Here is a 22,565-nt window from a genome sequence, read left to right as displayed (position 1 = left end):
AATAATTCCAAGAAATACATTAGAGTCTCAAAATTTTTACCTTTCCAATTTTTTTTCTTTTTAAAACAACTTTTGTAGAATTGCCAATGCTACTCCTATCCCAGGAGATTTGTTGCGAGAAAACACAGATGAAGTGTTTCCTGATGAACAGCTCAGTGATGGAGAGAATGGTATTCCAGTTGGTGTCTCACCAGAGAAACTACCTGGATCCCCTGGGCATCAGCGTCCTCAGGAAAAAGATGTTTGGGAAGAAATGGATGCAAACAGAAATAAAATAAAACTAGGGATCTGTAAGGTACTTACAAATCTGCATTGTAAAGATCATCTTCAAACAGTTTCTTGTCCTCATAGTGCACATAAGATATAATTAATAATGCAGTCTTGCTAATATTGATTAGCCAGCATGGTCTATGAAAACAAGATTTATGGTAGAGCTAACACATTTTATTAGAGCAATTTATATACTGGAACAAGCAGACAAGCTTTTGAACCTTGTGTCACTTTATCAGGTCTTTATGATGAACAGTAGATTGCTGATAATTTGAGATTCTTTGTAGTTTATTCATATTCATGTTCATCAGACATGATTTTCATTCTTGCTCACTGAATGAAACCAAAGCACATTTCCTGCATCTTGCATGTGTAGAAGTTAGATACTGAATATACAAAAACTGGTTTAATGTTATTTTTCAATTGACAGATTGACAGTGTGATTGGCAGTATCCATTTAATTCACTTGGTGTTTTTGCCTCCATAAGATATGATACCTTTGTACTGATCCAAATTTGGTTCACGGGCTAGTCTTCAGAAGAGAATGCTGCTTAATTTTGAAAAGTGGTCTCTAAGAAGTGGTTCTTTTCTCCTTTGCTCACAATCACGGTGTCTCATACTCGGACAAATGTAGCCCTCTTTCTTGATTAAAAAAATGTTTTGAACATGAAGAGGGATCTGCTACTGAAATGTTCTTTAGCTAGGAGAGCTCTCTAGCTTTGAGGCTGTTACTTCTTGTTTACTAGAAAAAAATGTTTTGTGGGAAAGAAAAAGGCATGGTGCCTCTTTTCAAATGTGCTTATTTGCTTGCTTGTTTTCTACCAAAGAGGGAGAAAGGAGATTGCTCTGGTTTAAACAAAGGCATTTTCTATTGGTTAAACCTGTTGAAACTAAGGATGATCATGATTTCCCAGCTCTAAATCATGTCCAGTTAGTATACAAGGTGGAATGCAGGTGGACTAAAACATAGTTCTAAGTTGCAGAAATATGTACTAGATTTAGTGTATAGCAGTGTTATATGCTCCAGAGAATCATAAAGACAGCTTGGAAACCAGCTTCTCTTTAATAAGACCACTTGACTGTAAAGCAGACTGAAGATGCTACCAAGTGCTGGGTTGCAGACTATTATTAAAGAAAATCTCAGAGATGGGTGTGAAATATCAGAGTAAATTTAAGTGTGTTACTGGGTTTTTGAGACTCCTGTTCTCAGACCTACCCAGAACTAGTATATTACTAGTATTTTGTCTGTTGCAGGTGTGTGCTGAAAAGCATATCTAAACTACCTTAACTATGTAATGAACTTAAGGACCATTCCAAATACAAATTGGCTTATCACTGGCTAAAAACCTGAGTGGTATTCACCACGTAGTACCTTGCCTTCCTCTGTTTTGCCTCTTCTAGTGAGTTACATTTTTCTTTACTTTTTGCATAGGCTGCCACAGAGGAAGAAAACAGCCATGGGCCAGTGAATGGAATGCTTAATGCACCAAGTCTTGGTTCTCCAATTCGTGTTCGCTCAGAGACCACCCAGCTAGACAGAGATGTCCCACTCGTGCGAAAGTTACGTTCAATTCACAGCTTTGAACTGGAGAAGCGTCTGACATTGGAGTCAAAGCCAGACACTGATAAATTTCTTGAGACCTGGTAAAGAAATTATTTTATTTTTATGCTTAGATCTTTTCAGGATATGTAGTTAAGATACTATCATCTTTTCTCTAGTGTGTGAAAACCAGGAATGGAGCTGCTGAGTTATGCTTACACAAGCTACAGCAACTATTTACTGTGTTCATAATACTGGTCCATTAATGGGTTTCATCACTTGGCACCTTCTTTAAAAACAGATTAGTGATAGTATACAGTCAAAGTTGGACTTCCACACTTGAGAATTTTTTATTTCAAGACCTAGTGGTGTAATCCTGATGTTTATTACCTTTTTCTTCAGTGGGATACTCTTGACAGTCAGTACGGCTGATCCTAAATAAGAATGATGACACCAGGTGCTCAGTAGAGGTAACATGGGATTAGATTATACGACATGAGAAGGACAGTTTACAAGAAGTGGAGTTATGAAGTAAAGTTAGAAATCTACCAGCATGCAGCAGGTTTAGTTATGCCCAAAGGTGTTGCACCAACATATAAAAATCTTGATAGAAGACAGAGGTCTTAAAATGGGATTTGAAGCTAGAGAAGAGACAGATGTATGAGAACAGATTCAATCAATTTGCCTATGTGTAGAAAGAATAAGGAGGAAGGACACAGTGAAATCCAACTGAAAGGCAGAGGCTGAATGGGGACAGTAGAAGACAGCTGAGATGCTGGTACTGGCAAAATCCTTCTAAATACATCATAGGGGGTTAGGAATTTGAATTTGTTTGATGAAGCAAGTTATGCAAAGCATAAATAAGGAATCAGTCAGAAAAATTGATAACATTCTTCTTGAAAGCATCTACTAACTGCTGCTGGAGACATCTGTTTCTTCTCTTCTGCTTTGAGTGTCTGCTTTGTAGCATAAACTAAGTGGACATCTGGTGGTAGCCTCACCACTGAGTTGGTATCCACTCACTATTCTCCCTTCTGGTAATTACATTTACAATACAATACATTACAATTACACTTACAATATGGACAAATTTCTAAGACCATTTTTACTTGACATCAGAGTTATTTGTCTCAAATTGTGGATCTTTCAAGCATTGTAGACTGTTCTAAAATATGACAACAGATTTTTATATAAATCTAGTTTTCCTCTATTGAAAAAACGCAAATGTAGCTTACATGATTTAATTAATTCTTGACTAATTCAGATATTAACTTCTTTTCTTAAGTTTGGAGAAGATGCAGAAAGACTTGAATGCTGCGGCAGAGACTCCTGTTGCTGCTGTTCCTCCTCTTTCTCAGAAAACACCCGTTCCTGCTCCTGTGACTGCCTGCATGGACCATGTTTGGCACTATGATGAAGAATATCTTCCAGACGCTTCAAAGCCTGTGTCAGCTAGTTCTCCAGAACATGCTGATGGTGTTGTTAGCAATGGATTTGTAGCTGTCAACTTAAGCTCCTCGAGGCAGGAGGTTGATTCTAAGGAATGGGTGATAATAGATAAGGAACGGGACTTGCAGGACTTCAGGACAAATGAGGCTTTAGGGCACAAAACGACTGGAAGTCCCTCAGATGAAGAGCCAGAGGTACTACAAGTTCTAGAGGAGACCCCTCCAGAAGAGCAGCCCAGACAGGGTGGTTGGGCAGGAAACAGTGTCCATGCCAAGAACCAAACCTCAGGGGTGGAGTTTGTTCTAGCCATGGAGTGTTATCCTGCTGCTTCCGAACAGCTTACAGATAAATTGGAACTTCTGTCTGGAGCTACTGGACAGCTTCTTGCAGCCACCCCTACAAGTCCTATGGAAGCTCAAGCAGAAGGAGTGCTCACTCCGGTAAGAGAAACGGTCACTGGTTTGCTTAACCTCTCTTTATTCAGAATTACATGAGGAGATAGTAAGGGAAAAGGCAATGATTAAAATACAATAGTATAGCAGAAATTGCTAGTTTCATCAGATATGGACTTGATTCTTGAGGAATGATCTTCCACGTTCTGCTATATGAGTGTTTACATTCTCCCATGGAAGTGGCTATTAGTTCTGCAGGTATGATCCACAGAACTGGCCTTAATAAAAAAAATAAAGTAATTTTATATATATTTATATATATGAAAAGAAGCTCCTTATGCAGTGATTCCTAATCAGTGAGAGATACACATGCAAATATATGTTTATTATATTTGTAGTACATAAACACAAAATTACAATGAATATGTAAAATACTGTGCTACAATGTTTCATATGTTTCAGGAAAAGCCTAAATGGCTGAAATTAAAGAAACAGAGGTACTTGCTCTCACCATCATTGGAATTTGCTTTGTTTCTTCCCGTTTCTTCTGAAATTTCTAGTGGTTCTTATACAAACAACTTGGCTTGTATAAATTGTTGCTACTTCTCACTTCCAAGATAATTTTGCAACTACTGCTTTGCTCCCAGAGTTTTCTCTTCACTAAGACAGATTGCTTTGCTTCCATTGCATCCCCCTCTTTTTGTGTTTCTCTATCTTCTCCAAAGAAATCTCATTTGCACAGGTTTTGAACGTTTACTTTTTTTCTCCTCTGTCACTGATTCTAAACAAAGACTTCTTTGGCTTCACTTAAGGAGGAAGTGAGATTAATGGTTAAATGATTGGGAATGAGCTCTTGGTTTTATTTCTCCCCTTTTCTCAGTAGTTACTGTGTAATCTATGATATAAAGGACAATTCTTTCAAGCTCCTTTAAGCCAAGAAACCTGGCTGTACTTCTCCCTCACTTATTACCACTTTTTGTGGAAGTTACAGCCAGCTCATTAGAAAAAGAAACTTGCCACCAACCACTTACTTATTATAAGGTGTGGAATATCCTTTATGGTGAAAATGAACTACCCAATGTAATTAACTATATCTGTACAGTAAAATTTCAAATACACCTAGGTTCTCATGGAAAATGCAAGATCATATCTTTCATACAAGATTATATTTAGATATCATACTTTGTGAATTGTGTAGTTTATAGAAGATTCATTTTGCATGATTCAAAATACAGAACTGTGTTAAACAACAGAAGATTTTTGAGATTTAAGTTGAAATATTAGTTGTATAAAAGAGTTTTTGATGGGTTAGAAACTTCTAAAGGTGAAAAATTAATTTAAAATTGCTCAGTTTTCAGTTGTTCAATTTTTGTATTTTAATATTAGTTTTAGTAAAACAGACAAGAAAGATCAACACTTAGTCCAGTACAAAATACTAATTACCAGGTGTTCTTATTTCGAAAGCCATTAAAAAACAGCTTGCAACTTTGTATGCAAATGCACTATCCCACTTTATACAAACTTGGCTCTTTTGGGGAAAAATAGCTATTTTATTTAAAACTGAAAGTAGAGGTGATATAAATATCATGTACTACAGTGCAAGTGATGGACAAAGTCTTTATCTGGAAAGGAAGAAGCTTCTGAACAGGGGAGCAGAAATAGATATAAACAATGTCGATTAATTATAAGGTATATGGGGAGAAATACTGGTTGAAGTAGACACTGAGGTGAGATTATATTTTAGTTTGGTTTTGCAAGCAGGTAAGGGATATTTGTCATGACCTCAAAAATGGGGGAAGTGAATATGGTTTATATTATCCTGGAAGGGCAAGTAGTGCTGTGAGGGCAAGATGAATGGCAGGAAGGAACTTGCTGTTTTGAAGGTGGATCATGTGGAATTGAAAATGCAAATTGAACTGGGAATAAAGAAAATAGAAATTATTTGGCTGATTTAGAAACTGGGAACAGAGTGTGTGTATGCAGTGTGTCTATTCCAACTGTGATGGCAGTTTGCGGTAGTCTTCCATCTACCTCATTAGCCCTTGAAAGCCAAACAAAGCCCAGGAGGATATTTGGGGTGAGTTGTTCTTTCTGTCCTTTGTTGATGGTATTCCACTTCATAAAAGATACTTAAATATTCCTTGAGGTGGGTACTGGAACCTAGCTGTTCTTACAGGTGAATGTCCTTGTCACTTCACAGGGAGAGAGTATATATGTGCCTCTTCATACAGTAGTTCTCTCTATTCCAGAGTCCTGGTCACCTTAGGGAGCTGTTTGGTAGAGTCCTTTTCCTTCTTCCTCAAAGCGTTTACCCACCTGAAACTGTTCTTTGAATGTGATCTTTGTTTGCAGATCAAATTTTTTTGTTCTTTAGTAATTTTATTTAGGTAGCACCTTCGTGACAATACAAATAATGGGCAAAGGGTCATATTTTACTTTTATGCTGATTTAATTATATTGCACCAGTTACTAAGAGCAGGCTTGGATGCAAAAATGTAAGGCTAGGACTATAAATCAAATGACTGAAGTCTTACTAAAAGGGGTTAAAAATAGATGTTGAAATTATAGTAGTATAATAGCTCAATATAATTTCTGAAACAGTTTACTTATTTCAAATGGTTTGAAACTCTAAGACATGTCAGCATTCATGGTCATTGTGCTTATGAATATACCTCCAATCTGCATTTCTAGTGACCTGCTTCACTATCACTTAGGAGAATGTACGATGAATTATGTTCTTTGAACCTATTCTGATAGATTTGATAAATATGCAAGCGGTTACTTCAATGGTGAATGAATAAAATAGTTTTCCTGGTTTATGTATTTTTTTTATTTTTCATTTTTACTTTGATAATTCTTCTTTATTGTTTATTTCTTTCAGGGCTTTATTGCTCACTATTTGAGTAGTAAGTAGTAGCAAAGATGTTTCTGTGTAAACTAAACTAAACTAAAAGTTCATATACTCACCCATAATTTTATTTTCTTCTGAAGGAAAGAAATTGCTGGTCTGCAGTCCTTCCATTTGTAGATAAATGTTCTTCCTGAAATTGTGTCTGTATGTGCATTTCCTGTAATCAATTATAATATAATTTCTTACCTGTTTCACACAGCATCAGTATTCTAATAAGAATGTAAAGTTGTAGCAGTTCAGGAAGGAAACCCGAACTCAAAAAATAAGAGAGAAAAATGTGTAAGTTATTGGCTTGGGGATGAGCAAGTTTCAGGCATAACAAATTACAGCAAATTATGCTATCTATTATAAAAAAATCCCTGCAGGTAAGAGAACTAATTTTCATGTTATCAGTCATGGCTTTCCCATTGTAATACAGATTCTGTGTGCTACCAGCAAATACCAGTTTGATTTGGCTCAGTCATGGGCATATGGTCACATTTCTGTTGAACTATTCAGAGCATGCTAGGATTTATATGCTGACTTTATACTTTCATAATGCCTTTATGTTGACTTTGGCTGCAGGAAGACAGACAGTACCTGATTTGCTCTAATATCTGCTGGTATGAAGTTAATCTGTCAAAAGAATTTGAACTGATCTAGACTAATGGTGAATTTATACTGGAGCAGCACTTTGCATCATACAGCTCTATTTTTCTTTTCCTTGACCTGGTACTAAGAGCCTAAAGCTGGACTTGCTGTGTTGTTGAACCATGGCCTCATTACTTTACTGTCTTTGTATTGAATTGCAGTGAACTCCATCCATACAGTGCATGCACAAAACTTTGCAATATATATTTGTCAAGCAGATATTTCAGCAAAGAAATAATAATGGAGTTGAAGTAATCCAATATGTAACAGCTAATTCAATTTTCATCTTCAGTTTAAATTAAACAACAGTTTGCTCTGGTCACACTTGGTTGACAACCTAATACCATATATATATATATATATACACACATATATATATATATATATATGCATGGTTACAGAAGAGGTTTGACTGTGTGAATCTACTTTTTTTTATTATTTAGAAATATTGCTGAAATTTAGCATTTTGTACATTGAGGTACTATTATGTTTTATCAAAAACCTGCTCTTAAATTTCCATTTATTTGATTTCTAAGTTGTTTAATTTTCATGTACCTTCTATCCTCAGTTGCTGTTTTTATGAGACACTGGAAATACTATTTTTTTCCAGTTGAGAGACAGCTATGCATTATGGGAACTGAAGCTTTAGGATTGACACAACTGAAAATACCTTTTCCTTGGAAACTGAAATGCTTGATAGGTGCTCTCTGTTTCCGAGGAATACAGATTAGAATTGCAAATACCATGGTAGGAAACAGAACATCACCTACAGGAAGCTTGCAAAAAGTTTTCAGATCTCTACTCCTTGTGGTTTTGTCTAAATATACTTGGAACAAAGATTTGCAAACTATATGTAGCAATCTCATTTACAGGTATTTAGATGTGTCACCATCAGATATTTATTCAGCACTGGAAAAGGTCTTACAAAGAATCAGTTGATTTCAGAGTTGTATGTCAAAGCTATAGGTTTATTAGAATCATTGATAACCAATTCAAAAATGTACTTTCTCTAAAATCACTAGTTTGGAACACTTTGACTTTACAGTTCCTGGTTGTTTTTTTTTTCCCCCCTCTCTTTTCTAAATGCTTGAGTGATGTAGTTCAAGATAAAGCAATTGTTCATGGATTCTCTAGGCCAGTGTATCCCTCTAGTTCAATCCCATATTTGGGAAATTTCATCAAAATTGTTTAGTACTAATCTTATTGATCAATCCTGTCAGCTGTGGTTTTTAAGATAAGCTGCTATAACCGTAGTTGTACGGTCACATTTCTAAGGCCTGCAATGGGTGTACATGGTAAGAATAGTCATCTTGGAAAACAACTCTGTTGTTGCACAGATGTGCTAAGCATTTACAAGGACCAATCAACAATCAAGTAGTTTGTGTATGCAATGTCCTTGGAACAGACTGTGTTAGTTTGTTAAATTTGCCCTATATTGTTACTGACTGACTGAATGAAAGTAGGAGCCAGCTGGAGAAAGGATGCTCACTTTTGATTTTGATACTGGGTTTTTAAAAATTGATGGAAAATGTGAAGATTAGACTTAAGATACCTCTTAAACTACCAGCTTTTAGCCTGTGAGGGAGTTGTGAATATGGCCTTCTAAGAAAATGCATATAGGCAAGACATAAACAAGCATTATTAAAATATTGATTTTTAAACCTTATTTTCTTCCCCGCCATGTTGTTCTCACAGCTCAACTCATCTCATATGCTGCATTTCTCCACTCCAAGAATTTCAAGTCCCATCCTCCGCACCATGAGCCCTATAGCCTATCTATCCATCCACTCGGACCCTCTGAAAGAGGCTGGTTTACCAAGGAGTCAATCAGCTGAGAGCCACTCCTCTTCCTCCCGCTCAACTGGTCGTAGGCAGCTTCCTGTCATTCCCTGTGGCAACAAGTTCCCCCCTGTCATTCGCATCTCAAAAGCACAACTTCAGCAGGTGAATAAGCCTTGTCTTCATAAAAATGACTGCACTGTAGCAGTCATCTGCAAAGTTTAACATTTTCAGTTGCTCTGCACAGTCCGGTAGTAGGCATATGCTTAGTCATACTGCTATACACAACATCCTAAAAAATATTTTGAAAAATCAAGTTAGGGAATAAGAACGGATCTTGTTCTGGAGTAGAGTCAGGAACACTCTATGAGGAAGATATATTGTCACCCTTAGAAGAGGTAAAATTAGAGAGGGGAATATTTAAGAAGCAGTTATTCAGGTTATGATCTGGAGCACCAAGCATCTATGGATGTTCTGGAAGATAGATTCACTTTCTCAGAGGGATTTTTTTCTTGGAAAAGGTAGGATTACAGAATCTAGAAAACAGATTTTGCTTCTTTCAAAACTAAGATGAAAATATCTTTTTTTTTTTTAATGTGTTCCTATAATCAGTGCCAGATTGATTTTGAATTGGGAATACATATTAAAATTTGGACTACCTTAAATTAGTTTAATGTAAGAAGAAGGGATCTAGAGATAGTCAAATTGCTGCTTTGGGAATGAACAATTAATGAATTGTTCCACTGCTTGCAGTATAGAAAGCGAAGATGGGATTGTTAGGGTGGTGATAGCCAATGTCAGGTGGGGTGATAGCTAATGGAAGATGTCACTGGAGAAAGTGGACTTTTCATACTTTTGTATTTCCAGTTTCATTGCTATAGGAAAAAGATGAAGGCTTAGAATCATAATTAAAGTTAACCATAATTTGTATATTAGTCACAAAAATATTGAAATTTGCAAAGCAGCATGAGCTGGTAAAGCAGTATGACATAGCATTAATGCATAAGACCGTAACATATCATCATCATTTTACCATTAATATTTCATTTGGATTATATTTTGTGTTGCCTTTTATTTCCAACGTATTTTTCAGTATAAATATTTCTGCGTGAAAGACTTATTGTTTTTTTCAGTGAAGCATGCACAGGAGTATTGATATTAAAAGTGATCCATCAACACTAGCTTCTTTCAAACTTCCATAGGATCAGTGGTGAGTGATAACAAGGCAAAAAAAGTAGCTAGTGTACTTATGTCAGCATTTTGTCTGCTAACCCCAGAAGCAGTGATTTTTTTTTCTGCAACTCCTGGCTGCTTTTTATCTGAAGATAAAAAAATAGTTCTGCTCTCAATGTATGGAAACAGACAAACAGTAGCTCCCAAATGTTCATTATTGTGAACTTCATGGGATACCAAAATACCACATTTTTCATGATGACTGATGTACTGTCTAGAGAAAAGGACTTAGGGGAAATTAACTCATTAAAAGTTAAGCTTCAGTATTTTTCAGGATTAGTTTCTATCCCAGGATGCAAAATGACCTAATATTTTTTTGCCTTTATATCTACGATTTAAATTTTCCAATCAGAATATATTGCTGGTATAATTAGCAAACTGATAACAATACTCAAAGAAAGTAGGTTGGCACAGAGGGTCTTCTGTGGCTTCCTTAGTATGCAACAAATGAATACAGCTGCAATATTAGTACGGGCTGCAAACTGGTGTACTTTCTTGTCATGTGAAAAAGAACTGGTATTGCGCCAGGTGCTGCTACTGAGTGGAGTGAGGATTATATGTAGCATTCTCAGCCTCATCTTTCTTTTTACCTGGTAAGTCCATGACTGCTATTTTCCCTTTCAAGCTGTGATTTTGAAAGTCCTGACTCTGTTGAGAATTTAACTTCCAGTTTTTCATTTGCTATGGAAACTACAAGCACATGGTTCTTTAGTTCATTCCAACAATGAAGGCCTCATGTACTTTATGGTTCACTGAAGAACTGAAATAATTTTGCAAGCCCTTCTCTTTTCTATGGTGCAGTAATGTTAGATACTTAGCAAGCTAGAAGTTCCAGCAGCATGAAAGATGAATATGCATGTTAATAACCTAAAGCTTTTCTCCAGTTAAATTTTAAAAAGAATTGTAATGTAATTCTATATTATTCTGTATAAATATTTGGTACTGAATATATTTTCATGTATTTCCTGCTGTTTGCAATTTCGTTCAGCATTCATAACTAATGAATTGAAAAAGTCAGGGATCTGTGCTGTTGAATTTATTTTCACGTATTAAAAAATCAAACATGATACATTTGTTCCTGAAATCGAGCAAAGGGATTTTCTTTCCTGATTGTCGATGAGTGAGGGTTCAGGAACTGTCACCCACCTTCCTCTAGTTGGACATCAGATAGAGGAGGTCATGAAATCTCTGTATATTCTCTGCTCACTAGCGCAGAGAGGGTATAGGTCTACCTTTATTTGTTCAATAAAGAGAACTCCTCCCTTGCCATACATATATTATGGAAGAGAATTGGAGTATTTTGCTTCAACTCTCCTTAGTTATTTAACTTGCAGCATAAAGAAAGAGTCTGGCAGCATTACAGCTGACAAAACCCAGAATGAATTATTTGACTGTACTTGAATCTGAAGAGTGGGGCCAGAGTGCTATTAGCATCCCTTTCCTCTATAGCATGGTCAAATTGTACAGCAAATCCTCTTGAAACATAACCTTTTTCTTTCTTCTGTGAATTTTTCAGACAGATAAGTTCTCTGAACTCTGCTCATTAGAGAACTGCGTAGAGTGTTGTGTGAGGTCAATGGAAAAGGTGATGTGAGTGCAGCAACTACTGGCCAGGACTCTGTGTGAAGAGATTGCTTAGGTAGACATTATGCTAAATGTGTAACTGTGTCTTGAGAAACAGTCAAAATCAGTGACCTCAGATTTTAATCTCTATGGTTTCTCAGCTCTAGTTCTTCAGTAAGATAGTGAACACCTCTTCCAGCCATGGCAGCCGTCTAAACTGGCTGCTATACGATAAGATTCAACCCTTAACAAAGGTGGATTATGGTTTTGTGTGTCATTCTGGCATATTTTTATATTTTTATGTGCTTAATGAGACATGTACAAGAGGGCTAATTTTAATTTAATGATTTTGTGGTTATTCATTGTGTTAGGGGAGGATAATCTGTGTCTCTCAGGTTAAGCAATTGGAATTAGTTGGCACTTGTAAAAATATTTTCTCTTATGTCTTAATTTTCTCAAACTACCTTACTGCAACATTTTAAAAATTATTTTATAGTTATATAGTTATATTATTAGTTACAAAATGCTCTGAAATCTTCCCACACAAGATGCTATGGAAATGCAAGCCATCATATTCATATTCATACCCAAGATGAGAAATACTATACTGATCTGAGTTGAAAAATTTACCTTAATTTTTAAGCATCTCACTGGAATTCAGGGACCTATGGAAGAATAAGGTAAGACTTCTTGACATGTTCAAGGGGTATTTAGAGACAGAATGCATATCCCTTGTAATTGTCATTTCATTTTGGATGTTTTAGGTTTATGAGCCAGGAGTGCACGTAAATGTTGTAAATTTTGCCATTTTTTATGAACTAATTTTGGCAGGTTTCACTAGTCTGCAATAGCAAGAGATGAACGTTTGCATTGGTTTTCATGTTTAACAATCCCTTTTGTAACCACAAATAAACAAACCAACCCCCAAAGATGCTTCTCGCTTGTTACAGTGTTCTTTTAAAATTATTTTTATTTTGTCAGTGGCATTAACTTGAAGTTGTCATGTGCATTAGGATTGCCTTAGAACTCAGCTAGTTAAAACTCTGGTTTAGCATTGTACCTATCCATTAAAAATGTCAGGAATGGTTATATTTGTCCAAAACCCTCTTCAGAATTTCAGTTTCAAGACATGGAACATTATCAAATAGATGTGTCCTCGAAGGAAAAGAGGGAAAAGGTTTTCTCTGTTCCATGAGTCTGTTTTTTTAACTGCTGCCATGGTTCAGGTTGGCTGTAGCAAAAAGGATTCTGATTTCAGGGTATACAGAATTGTTATGTCTCCCTGTACCCTATCCTGATGGAAACTATACCAAGTCAGCATGAGGTTTAAGTTAGTTTTTTCCCCAAGAGGCTGCTAATACCATTTACCACACTGGGTTTAATCAAGGTAGAAATTTCAAGGAGTTAGTCCAGCTCACAGCTACTGGAACTGTTTCATACACAGTAGATTTGATTTTGTTAAGTATGGAAAATGTGCGTAAGTTGCACTATCTCATTCATGACAGGATAACTGTTAATAACTTAATTTTTCAATAAATTTTAGCCTGAAAATTAAGTTGCTGTGATGTTACAGCTTTCACTCATCATCACTGGAAGTGTTTGATAGGGCTTATGACCAGATTCAAAGGCACTCTCCAATTCAGAATTCTTACAGTTTTCAGTTGTTCCTCTTAGATTGTGAAAGGCCATCGACACATGATCACTGCTACAGTGTCATTATTTTCTTCATTAGTAAGTTTTTCTGTAGTATGTCGATTTTTCATACAAAAACACATAGGATGGGGAGTATCAGGAAGCATTATTATAGAAGAAAAAAGAGGATGTCTGGAAGACACATATAAGCTCACAAGTTACTTGCAGTCTTTTAAGCAACTGGATTTTATATTGATCATGATGTTTCTTGAACAATTTTTATCTACACAGTCTTTCTAATGCAAACAAGTAAAAAATGTTATTTGTTGCTTTTATCCAAGTGGCAGAGGCAATTGCTTGATATGTAGAAATCTAAATGGTGCCTCCAAGGCTTAGTAGGGTCTTTTGGCCAAAGGAGAGAAATTCTTCAGGTGTGCTTTTTTCACATCTGCCTTTGGTGTAAAGAAGAATTTAAAATTACAGCATGCTAGGTTAGCTGTGCTTTCAATGGAAACTTTCCAAGTTGTAAATTAGGGAATTAACAGTTGAGGACAAGCACTCGGTATGAACCTTTTAATTTTTTTTTTTCAAATAATGTGTTGCCTGTAGAGAACACATCCATTTTTAGTGACAGAACCCTCTTGGCCATTCTCCTTCTGCAGGTTTCTCTATCAGAAGCAGCAGAAAAGTCATAGTGAAGGTCAGGACAATAAATTAGCCTTGGTAATAGTGTCCACATACACTGATCGTGTAGGAAAAAAAACCCTATAAAAAGTTATTAATTGGTTTTAATGTTCATGTTTTCTGGAATCCATGGTACTTCTAAGATTCCCAAAATTCATAACCACGTGGTTCATCTATTGTCTGTCCTTGAAGTGGTCAATTTTCTAAAAATTTTTTTTTTTTAAATACCAGTCTTATCCCAAACATATGTGATTTAGTACATTTTTCTAGCATCATAATTTCCTTAGCATAGAATAAGTAAATGTTTCGGGAAACCTAAATGGTCTGTGGGATTTCCCATGGAGAGCTGATCAGCTCTGGTGTCAGTTGTTTCCATGATGACAATTCACACAGTAATCTTCTTGAAATAAATAGAACATAATGCCCAAGGACTAATGATTATTTCTCATGTAATTAAGGTATAATTGATCTTAATAATGTAATAAGTATTGTATATATATAAGTGCAGATATTATCGATAATATCATACATAAGGTAATCTTTAATGAAGACATATTTCTCTCTTAAAATCTTCTGTCTGCTATCATTAAAATCATGTATCATACTAGTCCAACTAGAATTACAGGGAAAAAAATTCTTTATTTGGAGTTTGTGAATTTATCGGCATCTGAGCATTTTCTCCTAGTTAGATATATCTGTCATATGAAAGGAAAAGAGAACTTTTTTAAAATAGGGAAACCACTAAAATTAGGACAAGCACTAAGTGGAGGCCTAGTATTTCTAAGCTACCACCATGTAATTTCTGAAAACTGGTTCAGTTTCAAATTGTTGTTAAAATTCCTAGTATTTGGCAGTTCTACACTATTGCTCTACATGAACCACAGGTAGATGTGTTTACTTATTACCTAGCTACAGGTAGTTGTGTTTCCTTATTACCTCGCTACAAGTATATAGCTGCTCTGACTGCTTTCAGGCACCTTCTAAACACAGAACATGATATATGTAAAGAGCTCAGAAACTGGCTAAAGTGATGCTACCTTATTGATATATCCAATCTTAATAATACCAGGCTAGCAACCAAAACAGAATCAGAATAAACTGATAGTGCTCTTGTAAGTGTTTTTAAGGAGCTTAAACACCTTACTGGCAACATGTATTACACTGTAGATCACTTGAGTGCTTGGATGGAATCAGCTGTGCTGTAATCACTTCATGGAGCTGTGCATTACATTTATCATCACTCCTGTTCACAGATGCAAAACTATGTAATGTAATAAAGGCTGCCAGATATTTTAGCTATTTTGTTTTTAAAAGATAAGATGGATTCTAATCACATCCTTGTGTCTGCAAACTTTGCAACTATAAAACCTGGTATGCAGAGGAGAGAATATTTAAAAAATTTGCAAGAATTGTAAGAAAAGAGAAAGACCTTTAGTATAGATAAGACCCCTGTCTCTAGGTCTGTTGTCTCGAAAGGATATCTATTAAGCATGCTTATAAGCAAACTGAAAGCAGCTAGTTCTCCCTGTGAATGACAACTACTGTTGGTGGTAGCGCACTGTGGGCATGAGAAAACCCATAATGCTTTCAAACAGATCCTGCAAATTCTGAGGAGAGATTTTAAGAACATTTGAATCTGAATTTCAAGTTTGAAAATGAAATGTTATGTGTACAGTAATTTTAATCCTGCTGAAATTAGAATTTGTATTAAAATTATACTTGCATGGTTTCATCAGTTCTTCTGGTATGTTTGATTCATCCATGGAAATTTTAGTGTTCACAGATTCTCTCCCTTGTGAGCATAACACAACTGTGGGCAACATGTGCAAATATAGTGCCAGTCTTATTACCAGATAGAACTGGATTTAATTTATTACAATATACAAATGGACGGATTCACTGTCTGACTGGAGGATCAGAAATCAGGAAGACTCAATTTTGGTTTGGTTTTTTTAATGTACTGTTGGAACTTTTTTTTAGAGTGTTGCTGTTTGCATATGAAAGATACTTTTACCTTTACAAAAAATAAAAAATATAGTGTATATAGCAAAACTGAAGCATAAGTATACTGCAGCAGTAACCTAGAATTAGACGGTGGCTCATAGGAATCAGATACAATCAGAAAAAATTGACATATTTGAAATCTGTACGTGGGTATTAAGGCAGCTCTTACATATGAATTACCTGATACTTCATGATGACCATTTATTGGAATTGATATATTGGAGAGGAATATTCAGAATCAATCTAAACAGTAGTAGCCAGACCCCACTGCTATTATGCATAAAAGCAGTTTTTATGTGATTGAGAGTCTGAAAGACTATTTACTTGGATTGAACTTGGGTTTAGAATAGAGCATTTAAAATGAATTCCTCAAAGAAGATACTATGTTTAAAAAAAAAAAAAAAAGTACTGGTGCTTAATAACAAGGTATAATGTGGCTTTGAAAATGAGACTTCAGGGATTTCCTGAGGGAGTATTAGTCTGTGTTTTTATTGTTTCTGAAAATTGCAGGTGTTCTGTCTGTAGGGACAGATATTAATATAGAGCTTAGTTTTTAGTTTCAAAATGATCATTCAAAAGTAGTAAAAATTGTTTCTAAAGTTAGAAAAATATATACTAACATATTTCTCACAGCTAGCTGCTGAAACAAAGCGAGGTTTGCTTAAAGATGCTTACATCATTATTAGCTATGATAATAATAGCTGTGAAAATATTTTAACTGCATTTTATATACCAAAGGTAGTTGGACCATTAATTAAAAAATAAATGTCACTTCGTACTTAATGTGTCCTCTGTTAGAGGAGGAGCCTTCTAATTTGTAGCGTTTTATTTTGCTTCTTAGCTGAGTACTTACGTATACTTGAGCAGCAGAGTCCCTAAGTACACTTGAACATAACCTCTTGTGGAGAACTGATTAACCTCCTATTGAAGATTGTTAGATGTTTTATAAAATCTAGATTTAGAAATGCTGAATATATTGTGCTTCTTAAAGTGTGATATGAATGCACTGACGTTGTTACTAAAACCACAATCTTCATGGAATCAGTAGTTTCCAACTTTCCAGAGGAAAAAGTCCCCAAGTGGTCAAGCTTCTGGCACTAGTCCTTGATCTCTAGGTTTTCTGTGACTTCAGCAAATAACCATGGTAAGGTGGAAATTCAATTTCTGTAAAGAGGGAAATAATAGCATGAGATGGGAAGGTGAAATAGGCTTCAGTTCCCATTTTTTCACGTCTCTGAACTGTGTATTAAGGCAAATTCATGCTTTCTTTGTTAGAAAAAGACTGTCTCTGTGGAATTCAAGAAAAATATTACAATACTGGCCCATTTTTAATAGGAGTATATGACAGGAGTATTGTGTGAGTGTTATGAAATGATAGTCTGTAAGTGCTGCTGCTTCCCAGTTCTCCAGCAATATAAGTAAATTTCAAGAATATTCGTCAATTGGTTTATGCATTATATAGGGGAAATTTCAAATTAAATGAGTACTTGTTTTAGTCATGTTACCAAACTAATTAGTCACTTATTACAACGACAGTCATTCTCTAAAAGCAATTAAAGATACTGCTTTTAGAGCAATCAATATTTGCCCTATTAGACGTTTGAGGATATGGGTAGAACAAAAAAAATCTTCCTTTACCTGGTAAGTAGCATAGGAATGACTGAAAAGGGAAGATATTTAAAGAATACTGAAATTAAGGCATGATTAATGAGCCTTGAAGAAAGACTGTACACACAGATCTATGTGTTCTTTATCCTCAAAAGATACCTTTCACATTAGCGAATATGAAAACACAGTTGTCTTATACATTCTCAGCTCTGTATTCCACCCTCTTCCCATTTCTTGCAACCTCCATGTAAATTGATGCAAAAATTAGCATTATGGAATAGAAGAAAGAACGTATCTGAAGAGCTGTGGAGAGCAACATGCTCCTCTTTTCAGATAGATATAAGTAAGCCTTCATATATGTTACTTCAGTTTAGTATTAAGGCCTGCCATGGGTGAATTTTTAACAACAGAAGGTAGTATCCTGGGGACCTCCAGTTCCTACAAATGCCTACAGTGCTTGCAGTACCATATATAGGGGACTGTTGAAAAGGGTTCAGTATCACGACTTACAATCATCTCTGATCTTCTGTTCCATAACACCGTGAATTACAGCCATATATTTCTCCTGTTTATCCCCCTATTAGTCTATCTGTAGAAATAGCCAATGTGGTTTAGTAAATCTATAATTAATTCTATGTAACTTCTTCCCTGCTGTGAATTTAATCTGGGAAGGGAATATAAGGGATACAAAGGATTAGACTCTAAAAAGTCAGTAGGAATGACAGTAGTAGGTAGGGAGGATTTTGAAAAGTAGGAGGACTATTCTGAACAGTAAGCTAGGTGAGTTGTCTACAGAGATGTAAACGTAGCAGTGGTTTATTCATGTGAGAATAATGCTAGCAGTAAATTACAGGACATAGCCTTTATGCTTTCATACAAACTGCAGTTCAGATTTCTTTGCAGAGGCATATAGTCGTGCAAGGAAATAGAAATTAAGTGACATAAATAAATAAAAAATCATGAAGTAAGAGGAAGCAGGTGAACTGGAAAGATTCAGGGAGGTTGTTTGGTATTGCAGAAGTTGCAGACTCATACTGACACTGGCCATATTCCTGGTAGGCGATAGAGCTAACAGTAGGTGAAAAAGAGAAGCAGGGAAAAGAGAAAAGATACATGAGGTTTGTTCTCATAGATACACGAGGTTTGTTCTCATAGATACACGAGGTTTGTTCTCATAGATACACAAACTTTACTAAGGTAGGAAAGAAGTTCTGAAGAGTAACCTGATTAGGTAAAGCGTCTTCAGAATGGCAAGTAATATGATAATGGCTTATTAATGTGAGAAGTTACAAATAATGACAGGATTAGCTGAACAACAGATCTGTACACTGCTTGTAAGAGGCCTGAAGTCCTGACAGCACTTGATATGCTGCGGAAGTAGCAGACAGCATGAATGGAGGGAGGAAGCTATTGCTGAGACGTCAGACGTTTACCTGCTGGTATTTTACAATTATCCATATTCACACCTTTACACCTTTCAGACTTAGCAACTTTGCAGACCAAAACTCAGTATTTCACTCCTCTGCGATTTGCTGTATACATTCACAGAGGGTTTCATCCAAGCATATCACTTGCTATTGCAGCCTGTCAAAGGTTTAAAGGGAGGAAAGTTTGTCAGATGTCATAAAGGATGTCCAAGAGATATTTATGTTGTTGATGTTGTTTTGTTCTTTTTCCTTCTTAACATCCCATTCTCCATCTTGTAAAGTTTCTTGAAGAAAATGCAGTCTAATTTCTTGTCTTGGTCAAGTGCTAATTTGAGAAATCAGAAAGTAATTAAGAAATTATTTAGGGAAGGACAAACAATTCAAGACTGTGGTGGCAATAATTTCATTCGAATATTTTGGAGTGAAAGGAGAACCTCAAATTCATTGTTCTATATATTGTCTCAGCCATTTTCAGTAATCCGCTGTATCGCATAACTTCTGTTGAAGTATGGGAATTGCAATAATTGTTATATCAGTTATAAACTGATTATCATAGTGAGCTGAGAGGCAGCATTTTAAATTATCTTCCCCACATTTTTCTTGTTAGATGAATTGCCCACATCACATTGTAATCTTTGTTCCTCAGGTTCAGTGTTTTACAAAATTGACATGATTAGCCATAGAAATCTCATAGGATAAGATTTTAATTAGTGGCAGAAGAAAAGAAAGTATGAGGATTATTTATGGTTATGGTGGCATTTTTTAATTTTACATATTAAGCCATGTGTTATTTGTTTTGTAACTAGATATGTATTGAACCACCTTGAGATTTCTGTCTCCCTGAATTAGACTAAATGATAATTTAAATTGGTGTATTTTGCATGTCTCAGGGTCAGCCCTCCTCAGACTCCTTGATTATGACTTCTGTCTTGCAAGGTTTCACAAACGAGAGCGAGAAGACTACTTATGGGATAATTAAGGCTACAGGATTATATATACATTTTTAAATTGTTTTAAGGGATTCAAAACTTCCTCCAGTCTTTTTATTTAGAATTGTGCATAGTGTGAATCATGGAGTTATCTGTAGTGGCCAGCCTTGTAAAGAAGCTGATGCTTTATCCAAAGAAATCCTATAAGGAGCCTTAGGAGGATCATCTACAAGCTTCCTCCATTTCTTCAGTAATTGACTATTACATCCAAGTTCTTCCAAATGAAAGTATTTGTATCCCTGCCCATGGCAGGGGGGTTGGAACTAGATGATCTTTAATCTTCCAATCCAAACCATTTTATGATTTAACAGGGTTAAGTTCTTTACAAGTTCTGTTTTCTCATACACATTCCCAGATTTTTTAAAAATTGGCCTTGCTCTTTTGTGTGTCTCTCAAAGCTGCACCTGAAGTTGTAGCACCCTTGCATGAAAGGCACTTCTACATGATTACCCATTTAAATTTCTTGCATATATAGGTGTCAAGCCCAATGGGGATATAATTTAATTCTTGTGCTTTGAGAAGACTAATGAGAGGTTTATTGACCATCTGCGAAAACAAATTTTTGTTTGTTAGTAAACACAAATCAAGAAAGTGATATGTGTTCAAAAAGCCATTTCTGAAACTGTGAACTATTCAGGAGTACTGAGTCTTTGATGATACTTAGTCATCCAATATCCTTTTCTTTCCTCCACTTGTTCAATGTTTTTCTTTCACAAAGAGCTCCTGCCTGTTCTATTGTAGGTTGTTCAACAAACTTAGTCTTCTATTTCTTGGGTGTAAGGGTTAAGTCTAGGTTGGCCAAGATAGCCCTGAAAGACTAGGAAATTCTCTCTCCAGATGTGGCAAAGGATATGAAGTCTGTTGAAAAATGTAAATAGATTTCAGATCAGAGCTGTTTTCACCTAACAAAGAATTGACATATGAGAGAGAGGACACAAGGAAAGGAGAGTTTCCATGTAAATGTATTTGAGCAAAGGAGGATTTAAATGCAATTGCAGCCCTTCTGTAAATGTACCAAGAAGATAAATATCGTCCTAAAAGCAAATAACTAAGGTTGTCTTACCTCTGAAAACTGAAAGGACACCAGAACCATTCTTTTCTAAGGGAAGCCATGCTTTTTCAGATGTGTGGAAGACAACTCTGTTTTTTTGATTCCTCGGTTATTTGAATTGGCAACCAGACTAGCTCATCAAGTGAAAAGTTTGGAAAAAGAAATATTTTACCAGATTTCCTTACTTTGGAGACTCTGTCTGCGGCCCTGGAGAACAAGGTATTGAAACAAGACAGAGACAGAGCTGAGTGGACAGCAAATGCCTGAGTGATTTCTCCAAAATCTGAACCTGCTATTCCAAGGACAATATTACATTAAAATTTCCTGAACCCACTTTTACCCAGATTGTAGTTGAGAATTTCTAAGAGATCTGATGATTTGTGTGTGACAGGCCAAAGTACATTCCTCTGTCATATGAAAGCAAGTCCTTCAATGTATGATACTTAGAGATGTGTCACCTCAGAGCAACTTCCTAGAGATGTATGGAAACCTATGGAATAGCTGCCCTGTTTCCTAGACCTTTTTTCTTATTTTTTTCTCCAGTTTTATCCCATTTCCTCTCTGTGCAGAGTTCTTGCTAAACTATTTCTGTTTAACACTCAAGATTTAGGCACTAATTGACCTAATCATGGAAAGGTGCTTTTTAAAAAAACTTCTACTTCCTCTGTTCTTTCTGTAGCTGAACTGATGTGCTTGGATTCTCTCACAAGAAAGTGTTTGAAGTAAGACATCTCTAGCTCAAAAGGGAAGTAGTGTTTCTTTCGGAGGAAAGAACCCAGACTGAGAGTAAGAGGAGATGAGGAGGACTGTTTTGCTGAAAATAAGTAACTTCAGTTTGTTTCTCAATGAACCATTTTAATTCAGCAAACATGAAGGGACTGTATTGGCCCAAACTTGAAAACAAATTATCAGGGAGACAAAAAGTAGCTTCTTGCTGCAGGTCTCAGTGGTTTTTATGTTTTGGTTTAGGGCGGGGGGGGGCAGGGGGAATCCCTAGTTCCATAAATCTCAACTTGGGGAAGATGCTACAGACAGCTTAGATCTACTTGGGAAAACAAAGAGTTCAATTATCTTACATTTCTGCTCTTCCCCCTGTCCTCCCCGGTGAAAAATACCACTTTCTGTAGCCTAACAGCTAATCCTACTTGTAAAACTAAGAAAATCTTTTCTCCGAATTTTATTCCAAATTTCTCAAAAAATATAATTCCACATTTTTAGGTTAGGGTCCAAAAACTGCATTAGGTAAATTGCAGAGGTTCAGAATACATTTTACAGTATAGAAATAATTTCTTTAACATAAATAATTGTCCTCTCTTTAATTCAGCTTTATGTCTGTGATTTGTGTTTCATGTTTTGTTCTAGTGAACTGTTTATAATATCAGTTGAATGTTTGTGTTTCATGG

General features: G+C 35.8%; 1 protein-coding gene across 1 annotated transcript in view; it reads left to right on the top strand.

The window, feature by feature from the left end:
* TTBK2 (tau tubulin kinase 2) overlaps window positions 1-22,565 on the top strand; it is a 71,347-nt gene that overhangs the window by 44,365 nt on the left and 4,417 nt on the right. The window contains exons 10-12 of the mRNA XM_075712692.1: window positions 79-295; window positions 1,703-1,914; window positions 3,096-3,699. Of these exons, the coding sequence (XP_075568807.1) occupies window positions 79-295; window positions 1,703-1,914; window positions 3,096-3,699 (1,033 nt within the window). The remainder of the gene's footprint in view (window positions 1-78; window positions 296-1,702; window positions 1,915-3,095; window positions 3,700-22,565) is intronic.

The sequence above is a fragment of the Pelecanus crispus genome, chromosome 6 (assembly GCF_030463565.1).
Source record: "Pelecanus crispus isolate bPelCri1 chromosome 6, bPelCri1.pri, whole genome shotgun sequence".
In the NCBI taxonomy this organism is placed as follows: domain Eukaryota; kingdom Metazoa; phylum Chordata; class Aves; order Pelecaniformes; family Pelecanidae; genus Pelecanus; species Pelecanus crispus.
Note: the sequence above shows the minus strand (reverse complement) of the source record. Positions and strands in the feature narration are given on the sequence as shown.